This window comes from Salvelinus sp. IW2-2015, linkage group LG22 (genome assembly GCF_002910315.2).
Source record: "Salvelinus sp. IW2-2015 linkage group LG22, ASM291031v2, whole genome shotgun sequence".
Taxonomy (NCBI): Eukaryota; Metazoa; Chordata; class Actinopteri; order Salmoniformes; family Salmonidae; genus Salvelinus; species Salvelinus sp. IW2-2015.
In genome coordinates this window covers 6,789,768-6,810,262 of record NC_036862.1, presented here as the reverse complement: position 1 = coordinate 6,810,262, position 20,495 = coordinate 6,789,768, and the positions used below count along the sequence as shown (strand labels likewise).

General features: G+C 39.5%; 2 protein-coding genes and 4 long non-coding RNA genes across 6 annotated transcripts in view; 2 read left to right on the top strand and 4 right to left on the bottom strand.

Annotated features, from left to right (window-relative positions):
• Positions 1-805, bottom strand: part of LOC139022784 (zinc finger protein 22-like) — a 34,296-nt gene extending 33,491 nt beyond the window's left edge. Inside the window, exon 1 of the mRNA XM_070433989.1 lies at positions 388-805. Within this exon, the coding sequence (XP_070290090.1) occupies positions 388-748 (361 nt within the window). The 5' untranslated portion in view covers positions 749-805. The remainder of the gene's footprint in view (positions 1-387) is intronic.
• Positions 1-4,796, bottom strand: part of LOC139022789 (uncharacterized) — a 40,057-nt gene extending 35,261 nt beyond the window's left edge. Inside the window, exon 1 of the long non-coding RNA XR_011473825.1 lies at positions 3,745-4,796. This is a non-coding gene — a long non-coding RNA (uncharacterized lncRNA). The remainder of the gene's footprint in view (positions 1-3,744) is intronic.
• A 3,338-nt stretch (positions 4,797-8,134) lies between these two features.
• Positions 8,135-20,495, bottom strand: part of LOC139022787 (uncharacterized) — a 58,627-nt gene continuing 46,266 nt past the window's right edge. Inside the window, exon 2 of the long non-coding RNA XR_011473823.1 lies at positions 8,135-8,182. This is a non-coding gene — a long non-coding RNA (uncharacterized lncRNA). The remainder of the gene's footprint in view (positions 8,183-20,495) is intronic.
• Positions 9,559-12,131, top strand: LOC139022786 (uncharacterized). The gene is made up of 2 exons (XR_011473822.1): positions 9,559-9,649; positions 11,653-12,131. It is a non-coding gene; the product is annotated as an uncharacterized lncRNA (long non-coding RNA).
• The window catches only part of LOC139022785 (zinc finger protein 22-like), a 36,673-nt gene continuing 33,671 nt past the window's right edge, over positions 17,494-20,495 (top strand). Inside the window, exon 1 of the mRNA XM_070433991.1 lies at positions 17,494-18,064. Within this exon, the coding sequence (XP_070290092.1) occupies positions 17,767-18,064 (298 nt within the window). The 5' untranslated portion in view covers positions 17,494-17,766. The remainder of the gene's footprint in view (positions 18,065-20,495) is intronic.
• LOC139022788 (uncharacterized) overlaps positions 20,370-20,495 on the bottom strand; it is a 9,633-nt gene continuing 9,507 nt past the window's right edge. The window contains exons 2-3 of the long non-coding RNA XR_011473824.1: positions 20,434-20,472; positions 20,370-20,390 (exon numbers count right to left, since the gene is read on the bottom strand). This is a non-coding gene — a long non-coding RNA (uncharacterized lncRNA). The remainder of the gene's footprint in view (positions 20,391-20,433; positions 20,473-20,495) is intronic.

Sequence of the window (20,495 nt, the reverse complement as noted above, 5' to 3'; positions counted from 1 at the left end):
CACCACTGTTTTGGTAATAAGATGATGGATGGGGCTGGAGAAATGTAACTGGTCTCTAATTCATAGACAGACCGATGGATRCAAGGACTGACCATCCATGATATCAACATTATAGTTTTAACCATGTTGAGGCTATACAGTGTTGATTTACATTGTTTCTAAACATTGGAGTAAAAAAGCTTATTTGGGGTTCTGATGGGGTAAAAACAGTTGAACTAAGCTCATGAGGCATGTGTTATATTCTTCAAGAATCAATGGCTATAAATAAATAATTTAAAGTCAAAATATGGATGTAGCAATTGCACAATTCCCCTTTAACACAAAGCACACCACACATCAGTTCAACAACAGCAGAGTTTGTGCTTCTGTTTTTAAGACAGTACTTACGAGTCTTACTCAGGGAACGGCTTCTCAAAACCATCTTATTGCTAAGTTCATCTTTAGAACCGGATGCCTGAAGATGCGTTTGGGAAACCGGGACCAGATATCCAGTTTCGTCCTCTTCATTTTTCGATGTGACAGTCATCTCACCCTCCTCTTCTTTCACTGAAACGTCGTCGTGCTCCTCTTCCTCTGTAACGTCTTTCTCTACTTCTTTCACGGTAACAGCCTCACCTTCTACTTGTTTTTGTATAACAGCCTCCTCTTCCTCCTCACCCTCTTTCACGAGAGCTTCTTTCTCCATCCAGCAGACCGCCTCTTCTTCAACAGGAACGGGGTTAAGTTTGAGACTGGAGCTATGAGGCATGTACTGAAGTCGCTAAGCGATATAATTCAAAGGACTGCCACTTTATCAGCAGCACGTGATCAATGACGTTTGAAGAATCATTTCGTCGAACACCTGATTGGTTTGGTATTGGGCTCGTTCGACATTGCAGCCGACAGTGCAGGTGGCTGCTGACTGCTGATTGACTAAATTACAAATCACCTTGCGTCATAAATAACTACTCGTTATTATTTATAAATCAGTCAGCCAGTCACCGTTTACCCACAACGCAGCATGGATTTGATGCTCTCGAACACGGCCAGTGGTTTAATAAATGACATAATGGCTACGCTGCTACGGTGTGTGACTTCATCTATAAAATGTGGCTGTTCTAAATTCTGTGTCCTCAAAGCCTTGAGTAACTAACCTATTTTGGACACAATTGGCTGAAAAGAGCCAATGATTCAGGAAGCTTTGTTTCCCCATCTCTACTTTTCAGCATGTTTTCTGTGAATTAGACTACGGGAGTTTTGTAACTTTTGTAACTTGTAACTGGTCTCGCTGACCATAACCGTGCTGGTTGGCTACGCTGGTTAGGCTAATAGCTAGTTGGCTAAATAGCTAACGTTAGCTGGTTGGCTAAGATAACTGCATATAGCTATTGTTAGCTGGCTGGCTAAGATAACTGCATATAGCAACGTTAGCTGGCTGGCTAAGATAACTGCATATAGTTAACGTTAGCTGGCTGGCTAAGATAACGGCATATAGCTAAAGTTAGCTGGCTGGCTAAGATAACGGCATATAGCTACCGTTAGCTGGCTGGCTAAGATAATGGCATATAGCTAACGTTAGCTGGCTGGCTAAGGTAACTGCATATAGCTAACGTTAGCTGGCTGGCGTAGATACTTCAGTAGCTAATGTTAGCTGGCTGGCTAAGATAACTGCATATTGCTAACATTCTTTGATATTTGGTTAGATGGCGTTATGGATTTCCAAAACGTTGGTCATGAGTTCAAATGATTGGTTTAATTTGAAGTTCTACATTTGAAGTTATTTCTGTTGTAGTATACATCATAGGGAATAGGCTGGTCCTCCATATTACATCACACCTGACTTCATAATTCTTCTGAATTCTGATTGGTTTTATGTATTAACTTCAGAAATAGAACAGTGAGGTGTAACTTTGCAATGGGACTTAATTAAAACATTTTTGGGGAAAAATATTTTATTTGATCTTTTTATAAACTTTACCATAACTTAACCATTTTATTAACCTCCGTCACTCACTTTAAATTTTTAGATAATAACGCATTTGACCTTTCCACTGCGTTATCAATGGAGGATTGGTTGATTTCCAGTTGAAGTATTTAAGATGATTGATGAGAAAAGTATCGTCCAACCATCCGGTAACTTGTTTCATGTGCATCAAAGGTGAGGGTGAATTTCAGATGTTCACTGCTTGTATTGATGAAGGAGTGGAATCGATGAAGTTCCTCTGCTGTCTCCTGGAATAGAAGGAACATGTCATCAATGTAGACTTTTACAGAGCCTGATGAGGTGCTAGAATGGATTGTTAGGGCTGACAATCACATTCTTCTCTAACAACCCCACATACAGTTACGCATAATTAGATGCATTTTTTTTTTACCATATTGACCTGAGCGCCTACTTGTCTTGTCTGTGTTTCTTTTACGCCTGCTACGTAAAAGAGACCGAAGAATGTGTAACAGTATAGCTTCCGTCCCTCTCCTTGCCCCTACCTGGGCTCGAACCAGGGACTCTGCACACATCAACAACTGACACCCACGAAACATCGTTACTCATCGCTATTAGCACACACCCCGCTAACTAGCTAGTCATTTCACATCGGTTACAAATGCACAATGATCAATGCTACCTGGGATCCTTGGGACATCCCTACCTTAACCATTTTAAATGTCAACTTCAATGCGCTAGGGACGTCCCAAAGATGTATCTCTACCTGGAAAATACATGATCTAAGTGATTGGTAGTTGGTATTCAGCAGTCATAAACCCTTATTTACTTTAATGAACTACTAAAATAGTGATTTTGTCAGACAGCATAGACAGCAGCTCTACACTTTATTGACTGACTGATCCATTCATCCTTCCATCCCTCCTCAGCCTTCCTCTCCTCTGAAGACCCAGTGAGGTTGGAGCTCAGTCAGAGAGCTGTTGAGGGACTGGTTAGGAAGAACACTTCTACAGCCAGAGAGGTCACAGATGGTTTAGATGGTAAATATTTATGTCTCTTTAGCGGCTCATCATGTCAGCAAAAGGGAATATGTTCCATCATCCATGTTTATTTACATTAGTACAAATTGTCCACTGATGTTGGTGTAATTTCTCACCCCTTTAGGCTGTATGAAAGTTAATTTCCCCTCAGGCACACACATTTCTTCTTTGATATTATGAAGGTCATTTGTGTAGAATGTACTTTTCCACACTCATTCACCCCATCTCTTTATATTGCTTATTTATATTCAGTGGCATGACTGCGTCCAGACTGTCAAAGGCCCATCCTGGTAGATCTGAACCTAATGCAGCTTGGAGTAATCAGATGACAGAAGTCACATTTAGGTGCCAGGTGTAACTGAGGCCATAGATGCTCCATATCCATTACTTTGAGTGTTTTATATAATATGACTAAATGTGTTTCTGTGTTGCAGGGGCAGTCAAGAAATGGAAAGGCAAGGCCACAGAACATAACATAAGTAGAGCTGTGGGAGACCACCTCAAGCCCCTGGTAGAGCCGGGGGTGGTGTTTACCACTCCACCATTAGAGCTGTGGGAGACCACAAGCCCCTGGTAGAGCCGGGGGTGGTGTTTACCACTCCACCACACCTTCAGCAGGCTGGAAAAGTGATTCTGTTTTTCATACTAAGATGGACCAAGAGTCTGTTGATTGTTCATTGGGTTCATTTGTTGAAATCAAATCAAGCTTTATTTATACAGCACAGTTCAGACATGGATGCAACACAATGGCTTCACAGGAAAAAAATAAAATAATAATACAACAAACAGAAGACTAACAACTGAAAGACTAATGAACATTCTAAGGATATTCAATTGATTAAAATATTAATTGGATGCAATATCCAACCTAAAATATAAGCTTGTTTTTTAGGAGTGGTTCTGATAGACACTATGGGGGTGTCCACTGAAAGTTGACTAGTAACAACAACTGGGACATAAAAGACACCCACCACGAGACCCACTAAATCTGCCCAAGAAGAGGCAAAAAAAAGAAAAACCCACACCAAACTTAAAGACAGGAAGCAAACCAAAAAGGTGGCGCAACTACAGGTGTTGACTCTCCACATCTATCAAGACAACTGGAGCACTGGGTCAGACACTCTTAAATAGAACCTGGACCAGCTCAGGTGAAACACCTTCCCACTAACGAGATGGACAAGCCAGCACAGGTGTAACACATACTGACTAACGAGGTGACACCAATCAGTGCACCCAAGACACATTTCAGTTGAATGCATTCAGTTGTACAATCAATCAATCAAATGTATTTATAAAGCCCTTCTTACATCAGCTGATGTCACAGAGTGCTGTACAGAAACCCAGCCTAAAACCCCAAACAGCAAGCAATGCAGGTGTAGAAGCACGGTGGCTAGGAAAAACTCCCTAGAAAGGCCAAAACCTAGGAAGAAACCTAGACAGGAACCAGGCTCTGAGGGGTGGCCAGTCCTCTTCTGGCTGTGCTGGGTGGAGATTATAACAGAACATGGCCAAGATGTTCATAGATTCATAGATGTTAATTATATTAATAATAATCACAGTGGTTGTCGAAGGTGCAACCGGTCAGCACCTCAGGAGTAAATGTCAGTTGGCTTTTCATAGCCAATCATTCAGATAATATCTCTACAACTTCCATTTCACATAATCATCTACAATGCTTCACCTTCTACAATATAAACATGGTGTCTACTGGCTGTCAGCAATTAAAAACACGTATTTCTGAATAATAATATACAATCGTATAATAATATTGTATCTTTTTTCCCTTTTCTTTATAGATTCCTAAACTATTATTTTTTCCCTTCTAGAACTCTCGTCTTCCTAAAACTCACTAGCTTCTAGAACTCTCATAAAACTCACTAGCTTCTAGAACTCTCGTCTTCCTAAAACTCACTAGCTTCTAGAACTCTCGTCCCCTTGGAACGAGCCCAAACAAAACTCAAATCAAATAGTATTAGTCACATGCGCCGGATACAACACTGGAACTCTTACTTACGAGCTCCTAACAGTGCAGTTAAAAAAAAATACAGAAAAGAATAAGATAAAACTAATCTCCAACACGGGAAAAACATGTCAAAATAAATAGTGATCATGGTAACTCACTGGCTAAATGCAAAACACAAATCTATTTGACTGCCCACCCTTGAGATAATCAGCAACCAAGTTGTCCTTACCACAGACATGTCTGATTTCAAGAGGAAACTCCTGCGATATCCGTAGTAACTTTCCACTGCGGAGCTTCTCTCTCTTTTCAGGGTTCACTAGATAGGCATGTTGTTGGATATAAAAGCAGGGTAACAATGTCAATATAATTGTACCCAAAAATGTCAAGTTGGTTGCATGAATAACAATGATTACTAAATGTTACATAATTGTAAATATGAAATATCAAAACCAAATGTACACACCCCTTTGTTAATATGTATTGGCAATAATTAACTTAATGGTGAGGCATGGAATAATAAAACATGTATCTTTTGTCAGGCTGAATGTTTGAAATATGAGGTGATTTGAGTCATGCTTCTTCAGTAGTGGAATAAAGACAATTAGCGTTTGAATGTTGTAAAGAAATACTGGAGTGATGTAGGATTGTTAATAAAAATTGATTATAGGTGTATAAGCTGCAAGTATGTTGAAATTAAGCTGTTTTCAAGTCATTGAAAAAACGACCAGAAAAGACATCTTTTCAACTTTCACTTTCAACTACAACTGAACATATATTAGAAGTCGGGCATAGTCTTATTTTCAACGTCTTTTGAATGACATTTTGCTAAATGGGAATAGTGCAATGTCAAAACACAGTTTTAACATGTCCAAATCAATAACCAATATGCAGAAACAGTTTGAAGTGTTGCATTTTGATTCCAGTGGGTCACCAACGTGGTAAACAGCCTAGCTACATTGTGATTCAGTGGGCACCAACGTGGTAAACAGCTAGCTACATTGTGATTCCAGTGGGTCACCAACGTGGTAAACGCTACTGCATTGTGATTCCAGTGGGTCACCAACGTGGTAAACAGCTAGCTAGCATTGTGATTCAAGTGGGTCACCAACGTGGTAAACAGCTAGCTACATTGTGATTCCAGTGGGTCACCAACGTGGTAAAACAGCTAGCTACATGTGATTCCAGTGGGTCACCAAACGTGTAAACAGCTAGCTTACATTGTGATTCCAGTGGTCACACGTGGTAAACAGCTAGCTACATTGTGATTCCAGTGGGTCACCAACGTGGTAAACAGCTAGCTACATTGTGATTCCAGTGGGTCACCAACGTGGTAAACAGCTAGCTACATTGTGATTCCAGTGGGTCACCAACGTGGTAAACAGCTAGCTACATTGTGATTCCAGTGGGTCACCAACGTGGTAACCAGCTAGCTACATTGTGATTCCAGTGGGTCACCAACGTGGTAACAGCTAGCTACATTGTGATTCCAGTGGGTCACCAACGTGGTAAACAGCTAGCTACATTTTGATTCCAGTGGGTCACCAACGTGGTAAACAGCTAGCTACATTTTGCTTCCAGTGGGTCACCAACGTGGTAAGTGAACACAATTCTTTTTGTTAGTCACTTTTTGTTAATCACATAAAATAGTACTTTTTCAATACAAAGCCTGGATTTTTCCCTGAGGTAAAATCAATTGAACAGGGGGCAAACATTTAGGGTTCTACATTGACATTCATTAACTTATTATGGCTGCAAGGCAAAGTGTTGATGTGCCAGTGAAATCGTGCCCATTTCAAACGGCCTCCTACTCAAACTTGCTCGTACAATATGGATATTATTATTCTTTTTGGATAAAAAACACTTTCTAGTTTCTAAAACAGTTGGAATTATTTTCTGAGTGAAACAGAAGTCCTTCTGCAGCACTTTTCCTGACCAGGAAGTGAAATGTCAGAAATTATGCTCTTTTCAACTTGATGCCTATACATGGTCTTGACACTTAGGAGTCTACTTACACTCCATACGCCTTCCTATTGGTGTAAGAGGATGTGAGAGAAAGAATTTTGTGCTCATCTTGGTCTGTGGTGGAAAAAAACTATTTCTTGACGTGACTCCACTTCCGGTACTCTGAAGGAAGTGGGATTGACTTCTGTTTTGCCTTGTAACGAACGGCTAACATCTCCGCTCTAATTTTTTTGATACATGTGACCTATATCACGTAATGTATGTTTTTTCAATATAGTTTAATCAGATTATTGAAACTTTTTTCCGGAGTTTTGCCGTGTTCCGTCCTCTGACTGTGTTTACGTTGGAGAATTTGTGCCACTCGGCTATAGCCATGCTAATTGAAGAGGGAAATTTGCCATTCTGACTCCAAACAACGACTCATCTGGACAGAGGACACCTTCAACATTCTGATGAAAGATCAGCAAAAGTAAGACCCATTTTATGATGTTATTTCATATATCTGTCGTGAATGTGACTTGGCCGTGGCGCCAATGTTTCTGTCTATTGTAGCTACGCTAATATAGCGATACATTTTGTTTTCGCTGTAAAACATTTAATAAATCGGAAATATTGTTTGGAATCACAAGATGCCTGTCTTTCAATTGCTGCAGACTGTAATTTTTCAGAAATGTTTTATGATGAGTAATTTAGCTATTTGACGTTGGTGTCTGTAAATATTATGGCTGCTTCGGTGCATTTCTGATTGTAGCTGAAATGTAAACTATGATTTATACCTGAAAATATGCAGATTTTTCACAAAACATGCTATACAATAAATTTGTTATCAGACTGTCATCTGATGAATTTGTTTCTTGTTAGTGGCTATTTATTTCTTTATTTGGTCGAATTTGTGATAGCACCTGATGGAGTAAGAAACTGATGGAGTTAGAAAAGTTGTGTCTTTTTGCTACTTGGTTAGCTAATAGATTTACATATTTTGTCTTCCCTGTAACCATTTAAAAAATCGACATGTGGCTTGATTACAAGATGTGTCACTTTCATATTCTGTATTGAACTTGTTAATGTGTGAAAGTTAAAATATTAAAAAAAATATCTTTTGATTTCGCGCCTGCACTTGAGCTGGATGTTGTCATAAGTGTACCGGTGTCGGGCTGCCCCCTAACAGGTTAAAATACTCCTACTACAATGTTAAAATAATCTACATTGTGATATTTAATTGTTTAATTGATATCATGAAAAAACTCCTTCATGTATTTTCTGATGTTTGATCAGAGATCTTTAACCAGAGTATCTCTTCCCACATTGACCACAGCTATAAGATTTCTCTCCTGTGTGTGTTCTCTGGTGCACTGTCAGATCACTCAGATTGACAAAACTCTTCCCACATTGATCACAGCTATAAGGTTTCTCTCCTGTGTGTGTTCTCTGGTGTACTGTCAGATCACTAGATTGACAAAACTCTTCTCACATTGATCACAGCTATAGGTTCTTCTCCTGTGTGTGTTCTCTGGTGGAAGTCAGCTGGCTAGATTGACAAAACTCTTCCACATTGATCAGGCTATAAGTTTTCTCTCCTGTGTGTGTTTCTCTGGTGACTGTCAGATGACCAGATTGATAAAACTCTTCCACATTGACACAGCTATAAGTTTTCTCTCCTGTGTGTGTTCTCTGGTGTAAGTCAGATGGCCAGATTAGTAAAACTCTTCCCACATTGACACAGCTATCGGTTCTCTCCTGTGTGTGTTCTCTGGTGTAAAGTCAGAGAGCCAGATGTAGTAAAACTCTTCCCACATTGACCACAGCTATAAGGTTTCTCTCCTGTGTGTGTTCTCTGGTGTAAAGTCAAGAGCCAGATGTAGAAAACTCTTCCCACATTGACCACAGCTATAAGTTTCTCTCCTGTGTGTGTTCTCTGGTGTAATCAGAGAGCCAGATATGTAAGTAAAACTCTTCCCACATTGACCACGCTATAAGGTTTCTCTCCTGTGTGTGTTCTCTGGTGTGCAGTCAGTGGCAGATTGCAAAACTCTTCCACATTGATCACAGCTATAAGGTTTCTCTCCTGGTGTGTGTTCTCTGGTGCACTGTAGATGCCAGATTGAAAACTCTTCCCACATTGATCACAGCTATAGGTTCTCTCCTGTGTGTGTTCTCTGGTGTAAGTCAGAGAGCCAGATTAGTAAAACTCTTCCACATTGATCACAGCTATAAGTTTCTCTCCTGTGTGTGTCTCTGGTGTAAAGTCAGAGCCAGATGTAGTAAAACCTCTTCCCACATTGACCACAGCTATAAGGTTTCTCTCCTGTGTTGTTCTCTGGTGTACAAGTCAGAGAGCAGATGCAGTAAAACTCTTCCCACATTGACACACTATAAGATTTTCTCCTGTGGTGTGTTCTCTGGTGCAGTCAGCTGGCTAGATTGACAAAAACTCTTCCCACATTGATCACAGCTATAAGTTTTCTCTCCTGTGTGTGTTCTCTGGTGTAATGTCAGATGGCCAGATCTAGTAGAAACTCTTCCCACAATTTGAACACAGCTATAAGGTTTCTCTCCTGTGTGGATTCTCCGATGATTTTTAATGCCTGATGAGGTGAATCTCTTCCCACAGTCAGAGCAGCAGTGAGTTCTCTTCTCTGTGGGTCTCTGCAGGTGTTTCTTGAGGTGTTCTGATCTGGAGAGACTCTTCTTCTCTGCCTCGTCAGCATCATGTTGTTGTTGAGGCTCCCCAGAGGATCCACGATAGTCCCGTATCTCTCCTGTGTGAACAACAAAGTCAGATGGTTAAAGGCCCACAACAGTGGAAATCCACTGTAAAAGGTGATGCCAACAGCGTAGCCATGATGTTGTACAACAATTGACGTTCAAAAAAATTATTTGACAATTGTCTTAAAATGAGCAAGAATAGTCATATATTGTAGTAGTAACATCGATGATTGTAGGCTAGAAATAAGTTATTCATGTTGTTGAAACTAAGCACTGTGCCAGATGACTTTTGGTCTCCAATATAGGCCCCTTTCTGTGTTTCCTAAAATTGCGGCACGAGGGCGATGCACATGCAATTTGGTTGTAGAAACTCCTCTCTGCTAATGAGGAAACCGATAGTTATGGATGTACTATATCTGATTAGAGCAAAAATGGTGAGCAAAGATTTTAGTTTTTCACAATGTATTCTGAATGTGAATGGGGGAAAACTCAGAGAAGTAACCTCCATTTCCAGGTTGCTTATGAGTGCATTTCACACTACTTTGGATTAGAATTGTAAGGCTCACTTGAATGTCCTGCTTAATATAATGTTTGCTACAGTATTAAGAACCGCGTTAATGACAGTATCCATTTTGCGTGGTGTCAATAAAGTTCTGATATTTTAAATGTATTTTTAATAACATTTTGTTTTCACCTTTATTTAACCAGGTGGCCAGTTGAGAACAAGTTCTCATTTACAACTGCGACCTGGCCAAGATAAAACAAAGCAGTGCGATAAAAACAACACAGAGTTACACATGGAATAAACAAAAGTACAGTCAATAACACAATAGAAAAATCTATATATATATATATATGGCACAATTGGCCAAGCATCGTCCGGGGTAGGCAGTCATTGTAAATAAGAATTTGTTCTTAACTGGCTTGCCTAATTAAATAAAGGTTACATTTAAATAAAAAATAAAAATAGTGTTTCATGATAAACCATTTTCTATAAATCTGTCAAGGCACCAACTTTGAGAAGGGTTTAAAACAAAGGTTTCAAACCAATTCATGAATGTAATTGATTCTAGGTATGTCTTGCCTTTAATGTAAGGGCATGAAAGAAAATTGGCTGAATATTATACAATGACTTATCAACAGCTCTAATAATTTGCCTCCACAGGAAATCTACACTGGCAATTCTAGAATATACTATATATCCTAGAAACCTGGTTAAACTATCACAATGACATCATAGATGAAATCTAGAACATACTATATATCCTAGAAACTTGGTTAAACTATCATTATGACATCATGGATGAATTCTAGAATATAACATATAGCCTAGAAACCTGGTTAAACTATCATTATGACATCATGGATGGCCAGTCCTTGTATTCATAGTGTATTGAATTCAGGGGGTTGCCCTGAGCTGAACTCAAACCTGGGTCCAGTGACTGTCAAGCCAACACCTTATAACTGTTATGCCAAGATGTCTGAACTTCTTGACGAGGTCGCTAGGTTTTGGGTTACGGTTGCTACAATAGCTTTCTCTATGAATTTGAGAGTGGTTACATTTCTCCAGCTATCCTTCAAGTCTCTTGGCAGCCATTTTGTTGCTGTTTAAATACTAGGTTGTCCCTTTAAAAAAAAACACACATCAATCAACCAATCTGCAGTTGAAACAATAACACAGCAGTCATTCCACAACTGTTTGTAATAAGATGATGATGGCCTGGAGACATTTAACTACTCTCAAATTCATAGGACAGACCTATGGATGCAAGGACTGACCATCCATGATATCAACATTTAGTATTTTAACCATGTTGAGCTGTTGATTTACATTGTTTCTAAAAATTGGAGTAAAAAAAGCTTATTTTGGTTCTGATGGGGTACAACAGTTGAATAAGCTCATGAGGCATGTTTATATTCTTCAGAATCAATGGCTATAAAAATAAATAATTTAAAAGTCAAAAATATGGATGTAGCAATTGCCGATGTTCCCCTTAACACCAAACATTAGTTCAACAACTGCAGAGTAGTACCTCTGTTTTTAAGACAGTACTTACCAGTGTAATCACGGCCCGGTTTCTCAAAACCATCTTATATGGCTAAGTTCATCTTTAGAACCACTGGATGCCTTAAATTGCGTTTGGGAAATCGGGCCCAGATATCCAGTTTCCTCATCCACTTCTTCCGATGAGACCGTAATCTCCCCCTCCTCCGCTTTCACTTCAAAAACTGAATCCTCCTCATCTTTTACTGTAACACCCTCCTCCTCTTTCACTCTGAACGCCTCTTCCTTCACTGTAACGTCTTTCTCTTCTTCTTTCCCTGTAACAGCCTCACCCTCTACTTGTTTTTGTATTGTAACATCCTTCTCTTCCTCCTCCTCTGTGATGAGACCTTCTTTCTCCGTCCAGCAGACATCTTCTTTAGCAGGAGGTGAGTAGCTTAGTGAACTCATGGTCGGAGATGTTAGCTAGCTAGGCTAATGCTAACTTAACCAGCCCGCCAGCTGAATAATAACAACAACACCGTAAATATGAAATAGGATAACTAACTAACTAGACGACAGAAGAGGGTTTAAAACACAGTGGCTAATATACACTAAATCGTCTAAAGAGCTTTATGGGTTCGGCTATTTTGTCTAGCAAGCTACCGAGGTGGCTGGTCCCGTGTGGCTCAGTTGGTAGAGCATGGCGCTTGCAACGCCAGGGTTGTGGGTTCATTCCCCACGGGGGGACCAGTATGAACTTTCCAATTTGTAAGTCGCTCTGGATAAGAGCGTCTGCTAAATGACGTAAATGTAAATGAATAACTGTTGCTGCTGCTGAAAGAAGCGTTCCGTCCACTAGATAATACGTCACACTAACAGCATTGCGTTCCGTCCACTAGATTATACGTCACACTAACAGCATTGCCTTAAAATCGCACACCGCCATCTGCTGACTGGAGTGGGTAACGCTCAGTCTGAACCTCTGACTGCGATGGAGATGTGCGACTTTAAGACAATGACGATAGTGTGACGTAAAATATAAATTATAATGTTCAGACAAAAAGTTAGTGTAGGAAGCATGTGTTTTTACTCACCAGTGTAACAATACAGTGTGGTTAAAGACTTAGTAACTTAGTTGTGTTCACGATCTGGTTCCCTATACGCACAACCAGTTATGTTTTTGAATTATCACATATGTATTAATTTATTTCGGGATTCTGGGTAATCCACAGCAGATTTATGGAGAATTGCTGTGGGTGAGTTCAAAATTGAATAGTCCCGGGATAGAAATATATAAAGTTGACATTACATCATAAAATCCACCTTTTATATCATACATTAGCAATTTAAGTTTTAGTAACTACTGTTGTTGGTTTGGTGTCAAATAAGCCTCTCTTTATATGTTATTTGCTGAATCTCAGTTTTCCATGTGGGTTTTATGCTAAAGTTCCCTCTTTCAAGTTGGTATCTAACTGGAAAATGCATCTTCTTTAGGAGTGCTATTTTTACCCTGTCGACTACTGATCATTCATCCACACTGTGTGTCTCATCAATGCAGGTCATTTATGACAAATGTATAAAGTATATGTTTTATAAACTCATGAACACCAGCCAGTTTATTAGCCCGGTTTTGTTAGTTTAGGTGTATTATACTTCTTCGCCACCAGAGGGGGACATTGAATAGTTTTCCAGGTTAATTTGATATATTTTGACACTAAAATTATGGTTTATTCTGATGTTGTGAATATGAGACACATGGAAACAATTGATTCGTTTATTATAGTAAATTATGAATTAGTAGGAATTGTTAAATCCACTATATGATCACAATGACTTTGATAGACATTTCAATAGTTTTTCTGTTAGTATATTATAGGGCAGATTAATGTAGAATTGCTGTGGGAGTGCTATTTATATCCCGTCACTACTGATCATTCATCCAGACTGTGTGTGTCCCATCATTGCAGCTTTGGAAATAAATTAACTATCCATTCATTGCTCCTTCCTGTGTGACTCACTGACTTGAGAGACCAGGAAGGTCACACTAGCTCGATAGGTTGATATCTAGCTCAAGCTTCACCTCATGCTTTTCATTAACTGTGTTGTTGTGTTATCTAGTGGGAACCCGTTAGCACGGTAGGCTCTGGTGCCTTCTTGCCGTGCGCTCAAATCAAAAGAGAAAATCAACCTGCTTGCTCCTTTTTGTTTTGTCAACTTTTCGATGGGGATGTTATGTTTGATACCGGAGGTACGAGGCCTTGAAAGCATTAAACTTTAAAGCAGTGTGCTCATAAATACATAAAAACTACTCATTATATTGAAGCAGATGTCTCACTTATCAAACATTATCAATGTACTTCTGAAATTCATTTCTCCCATCATTCTGTATTGTCTCGTTCTTATAAAACACATTAGTTTTGTTAGTTGCTTCTAAATGTCTCGCGTGCTGTGGCACGCTGGTTAGCAATAGCTAGTTGGCTAAATAGCTCAATGTTAGCTGGCTGCGCTAAGAACTGACGAGGTATAGCTATGGTTAGCTGGCTGGCTAACGATAACTGCAATAGCTTATGTTAAGCGGCTGGCTACGATAACGCAATATAGCTAATGTACTGCTGCAAGATAACTGCATATAGCTAACATTCTTTGATATTGGTTAGATGGCGTTATTTATTTCACAAAAATTGTTTACTTCAGATCACGTCATCATGAGCGCAAACATTGGTAATGGTTACATTTGAAGCTATTTGTGTTGTTGATTATATCATAGGAATAGGCTGTCCTCCATAACTTCCACACCTACTTTGGCATTCTTCTGAATTCTGATTGGTTAAATGTAATAACTCCAAAATAGAATCAGTGAATGTGTAACTTTTATTTGGACATATGTTTTAATATTTTTTTGATTTTTTATGAACAATAAAAACATACAAACAACAACATCATACAAACCATTAAACTAACAATCACAACCTGCCCAAGAGCCCACTAAACACACCCCATCTCCATTAAACTACATCAACCTGCCCAGACCCACTAGAACACAACCTCCTACTCCATTAATACACATCACATACCTGCCAACCCATATGAACACACCCCCATCTCCATTAACCTACATCACACGCTGCCCAGACCCACACAACACACTCCATCTCCATAACCATCACAACCTGCCAGACCCACTAGAACAACACCTCCATCTCCATTAACTACATCACACCTGCCCAGACCCACTAAACACACCTCCATCTCCATTAACTACATTCACACCGCCCCAGACCCACTAAGAACACACCTCCATCTCATGAACACATCACACCCTGCCCAGAAAACACACCTCCATCTCCCAATAAACTACAATCACACCCTGCCCAACCCACAGAACACACCCCCCATCTCCAAACTACATCACACCTGCCCAGACCACTGGAACCACACCTCCATCTCCATAACACATCACACCTGCCCAGACCCACTAGAACACCACCTCCATCTCCATTAACTCAATTCACACCTGGCCCAGACCCCACTAACAACACATCCACCATCATCCATTTACTAAACATCACACCTGCCCAGACCCACTAGAAACACACCCCCATCTCCATTAACTACCATCACACCTGCCAGACCCACTAGAAACACACCCTCCATCTCATTAACTACATCACACCTGCCAGACCCACTAGAACACACCTCCATCCAACACATAACAACTACATCACACCTGCCAGACCCACTAGAACACACCTGCCATACTCCATTAACTACTCACCACCTGCCCAGACCCACGGAACACACCTCCATCCTTAACCATTCAACTCCAGACCACACCACCTCCATACTCCATTACACTCACACTCCACGACCCAACTAAACCCATCCATCTCCATTAACTACATAACACACCTGCCCAGGACCCACCTTAGAACCCACACTCCATCTCATAACTACATCACACCTGCCCAACCACGACACAGCCAGGCATTCATCAGCCCACCATTATTTCTCTCCGTCACTTCAAACTTTTAGAAATAAAGCACTTTGACCTGTCTATTGAAATTAACAACATAGGATTGGTACTTCCATACATTAAGTATAAATTTAAAATTGATGCAAAAAAGTAATCGTCCAAACCCCCTTCCTGGTTATCTCACTGCACCCTCAAATTGTCATGTTTAATACAGACAGACAGATTAAAAGTAATTTTAACATTGTATAAACTGTACTTCTGACAGCCAAACTCTAACCCCCATAACTTTATACATCATAAACATTCCCAGAAGGTATGAGATCATTTTAGTTTTACCACTGAAGACATGACCTGCCGTTTGCTGTAGAATTTGTGGATTTGTCTCTTTGTAAATAAGGGACTATCATGTCCCAACATCACAGCCAGCAGACTTTCGATCAGTTAAAGACTCCAAAAGTTTTTCCTCAGTTTGAAACAACTGATTTTTTTAGCACCTGCCAATGTAATCCATTAACCGAGACAAGTACCAGACAGGACATATTGCTAATGTTCTTCCCATAATAACCTGAATGACAATAACTTGGGCGTCATGTGGTGATGCTTCCTATTCGATACGTTCGCGCCAACGGATTCCCCAAAAAAAAGTTGCCTGGATGGATCAGATGGAAGAGGAGTTTTCATCAGGAGTCAGATGTAAGAAGGAGGTGATCATCAGGGAGTCAGATGATGGAAGGAGGAGGTTGATCATCAGTGAACCTCTAGGATGTGCTGGGCTTGGCTTTTCCACTTCCAGCGCTTGGTCATAATTTTGATACATTGAATGTTGATACTGTGAACTATGTTATTATATTTTCTTACCTCTGTTTCATGAAGTATGTCACTAAGTACCCCTATATATACAATGCATTCGGAAAGCATTCAGACCCTTTCACCTTTTCCCACATTTTGGTACTTACAGCCTTATTTCTAAAATTGATTCAATATTTTTCTTCGGCCCACAACCCTATCAATCTACAACAATACCCCATAAGACATCAATTCCCCATAATGACACAATCCAAGACAAAAAACAGGAAAATGAAATAAAAGATTTTCATTTAAAAAAACAAGACATTTCAAGTGACCCCAAACTTTTGAATGTATGTACATGCTACCATGATGTACATTACACCATGTAGGAGCAGTATAGACCTAGTCTGTTCATTATATACATCTACATGATGTATTTTACCACCATGTAGGAGCATTATAGACTCTAGTCTGTTCATTAATCAACATCGTACAGATATTATGTTACACCCATGTAGGAGCAGTATAGACCTAGTCTGTTCATTATATACATCTACATGATGTATGTTACACCAGTAGGACAGTGATAGACCTAAGTCTGTTCATATATACATCTACATATATGTTACACCAAGAGAGCGTATAGACCTAAGTCGGCATTATATACATCTACATGATGTATTATACCAGTATAGACAGTATAGAACCTAGTCTGTCAAATACATTATATTATCTACAATGATGTATTGTTACACCTTTAGGAGCAGTTAGACCTAGTCTGGTTCATTATATACATCGAATGATGTATTGTTACACCATGTAGGAGCAGTTTAGACCTAGACTGTTCATAATATACATCTACATGATGTATTGTTACACCATGTAGGAGCAGTATAGACCTACAGTAGCTTGCTACTTAGATTACTTAGATTTAGTATGACTTAATGAAACTGCCTTAAATGTGCTGTAGTAAACATTTTTTATTCGCACTAATCAATCAACACATTCCTGTCTTTGTATGTCTCAATATAATGGTGTTATTTAATTAAATACATTTACAATAATCTTAGTCTGAAAATAAAATATGATCCTCAACTGCGTTTCCCACTCCAGTCAGCAGACGGCGATGTGCGTCTTCCAGGCGATGCTTCCATCGTGACGTATAATGTAGTGGACGGTTCTTCATAAACAGCTCGTCAACCACCTCGGTAGCTTGCTAGCCAACATAGCCGAAAGATTCAAGCTATTTATACGCTTTCGGTGTATATTAGCTACTGTGTTTTAGACACACTTCTGTCGTATCTACTTGTTAACCTATTTAATATAATATTACGTTATTTTGTATTAGTCAGCAATAGTAGCTGGCTGGTTAAATTAGCACTAGCCTAGTCGCTAATGATAGCTAGCTAGCTAACATCACCGAACATGAGCTCACTAAACATCTCCCCTCCTGTTAAAGAAGAGGAGGTCTGCTGGACGGAGAAAGAAGCTCTGGGGCTGAACATTGTCGTGAAAGAGGAGGTGGAAGAGGAGGATGTCACAGTAAAACATGAAGTAGAGGGTGAGGCTGTTACAGTGATAGAAGAAGAGAAAGATGTTACTGAGAAAGAAAAGGAGGAAGATGCAGTTTTTGGAGTGAAAGATGAAGAGGGGGAGATTACTGTCACATTAGAGGAGGACGAAGAAGAGAAGACTGGAGAACTGATTAACACCAGTAAATACAGTGAGTACTATCTTATAAAACAGGGACATTGATCTGATTAACACCAGTAAATACAGTGAGTACTATCTTATAAAACAGGGTCATTGACCTGATTAACACCAGTAAATACAGTGAGTACTATCTTACAAAACAGGGGAACACAAACTGCAGTTGAATTAATGTGTGATTTTTAAAGTGGCATTCTACACTTGAATATGTTTTTGTACTGTCGGAATTGTTCATGACGTCCTCCAGTGATTTTAACTTTTCCTGTTGAAAAGTGCCACACACGTGCTTAAGCATAGCTTAGCATAGGTCGACAAGTAACTTGTAGCATCTAATATCATTAAATCACAAGTCCAAGACACCAAGTGAAAGATACAGGTCTTTGTGAATAAAGCCACCATTTCAGATTTTTAAAATGTTTTTACGGGAAGACACAATATGTAAATCTATTAGCTAACCACGTTAGCAAGAGGAGAGGATTTTTTCACTCCCAACAGTTTTTCCCTGCGTCAGTAGCTATCACTAATTCGACTAAATAAAAATATATATAGCCACTAACCAAGAACAATTCATAAGATGACAGTCTGATAACATATTTATGGTATTGCATAGTTTTTTTGAAAATGTGCATTTTTCAGGTATAAAATCACAGTTTACATTGCAGCTGCATTCTGAAAGGTGCCGACCGCCAGCAGAATAGATTACAGAGACCAACGTCATATAACTATTACTCATTTTAAAAATTTCAGAAAAATACACAGCGTACAGATATTGAAAGCCCAACATCTGGTGAATCCAAACAATATTTCAGATTTTATAAAAATGTTTTATAACGAAAACAAAACGTAGCGCTAAATTAGAGCTAGCTATACCAGGGCAGATTCGCTGCGGGCGCCCACGGCAAGATCACATGCACAACAGATATGATATAACATTCGTAAATTGGGTCTTACTATGGCTGCTCTTTCATCAGAATGTTGATCAAGTGTCCTTGTCAAGATGAGTTGTTGGTTGCGTTCAGAGTCGTTCTTTTCCCTCTCCATTTTAGGCACAGGTACCGGTGGAGTGGCACGTATTTCTCAAACGATCTAAAATCTAACACTGAACCCGCAAAACTCCCTAAAAAATTCAAATAATCTGATTAAACTATATTGAAAAAAACATACATTACGATGATCTGGTCACATGTATCAAACAAACTTCGACACGGAGATAATAATGGCCGCACAACACAAGAAAAACGTAGCTCTAATTCCATCCAATGAGAACCGGAAGTTGTCGGTCATGCCAAAGATTTTGCTCTCATTTCACGTCAGTCCCAGATAGACAAGAAATTTTCCTCTGACGTCCTCTAGACACCCAGAGGAAGGCAGTGAGTTGTGTTTCGGGTCATAGGAGGCATGACCATATATAGGCAGAGCTTTTGAAGCCAGCACAAAAACATCTTGATTTTATGTTCCTTGGTCATGGAAAGTGCTGTGAAATGACTTCTGAATCACTCAGAGACAAATTGAAACGGTTTTAGAAACTGGAGATTGTTTTCTTTCCAACGGTATTATTTATTGCATATAGTAAGAGCAACTATTAAAGAAGAGGCAGTTTAATCTGTTACCATTTATGCTATGCGAAACAGCACCCCTGTATTGACAAGAATTAAACGATTCCAATTTCCATGTGTTTTTTTAGTTGTTTCAACAAGCGTACAACCTGATTGATATCAGTGATTTATAATATTCGTTCGGTTGAAAGTTAAAATTGAAAAGATTACCTATGGGGAACAGAGGGTTAATCACTTATTAACAATGATGACCTACTGGGAACAGAGGTTACTGACTTATTAACAATGAATCTACTGGGGAACAGAGGGTTAACTGACTTATTACAATGATGGACCTACTGGGAAACAGAGGGTTAACTGACTTATTAACATGATGACTACTGGGGAACAGAGGTTAACTGACTTATTACAATGATGACCTACTTGGGACAGAGGGTTAACTGACTTATTAACAATGATGACCTACTGGGCGAACAGAGGGTTAACTGATTATAACAATGATGACCTACTGGGGACAGAGGGTTAACTGACTTATTAAGCTAATGATGACCTACTGGGGAACAGAGGTTAACTGACTTATTACAATGATGACCTACGGGAACAGAGGTTAACTGACTTAATTAACAATGATGACCTACGGGGAACAGAGGGTTAACTGAGTTATTAACATGATGACCTACTGGGAACAGGGTTAACTGTAGCTTATTAACAACTGATACTCATTACATTTGAGCAGCTACCGGGGAACAGAGGGTTAACTGACTTATTAACAATGATGACCTACTGGGGAACAGAGGGTTACTGACTTATTACAATGATGACCTACTGGGAACAGAGGGTTAACTGACTTATTAACAATGATGACCTACTGGGGAAACAGAGGGTTAA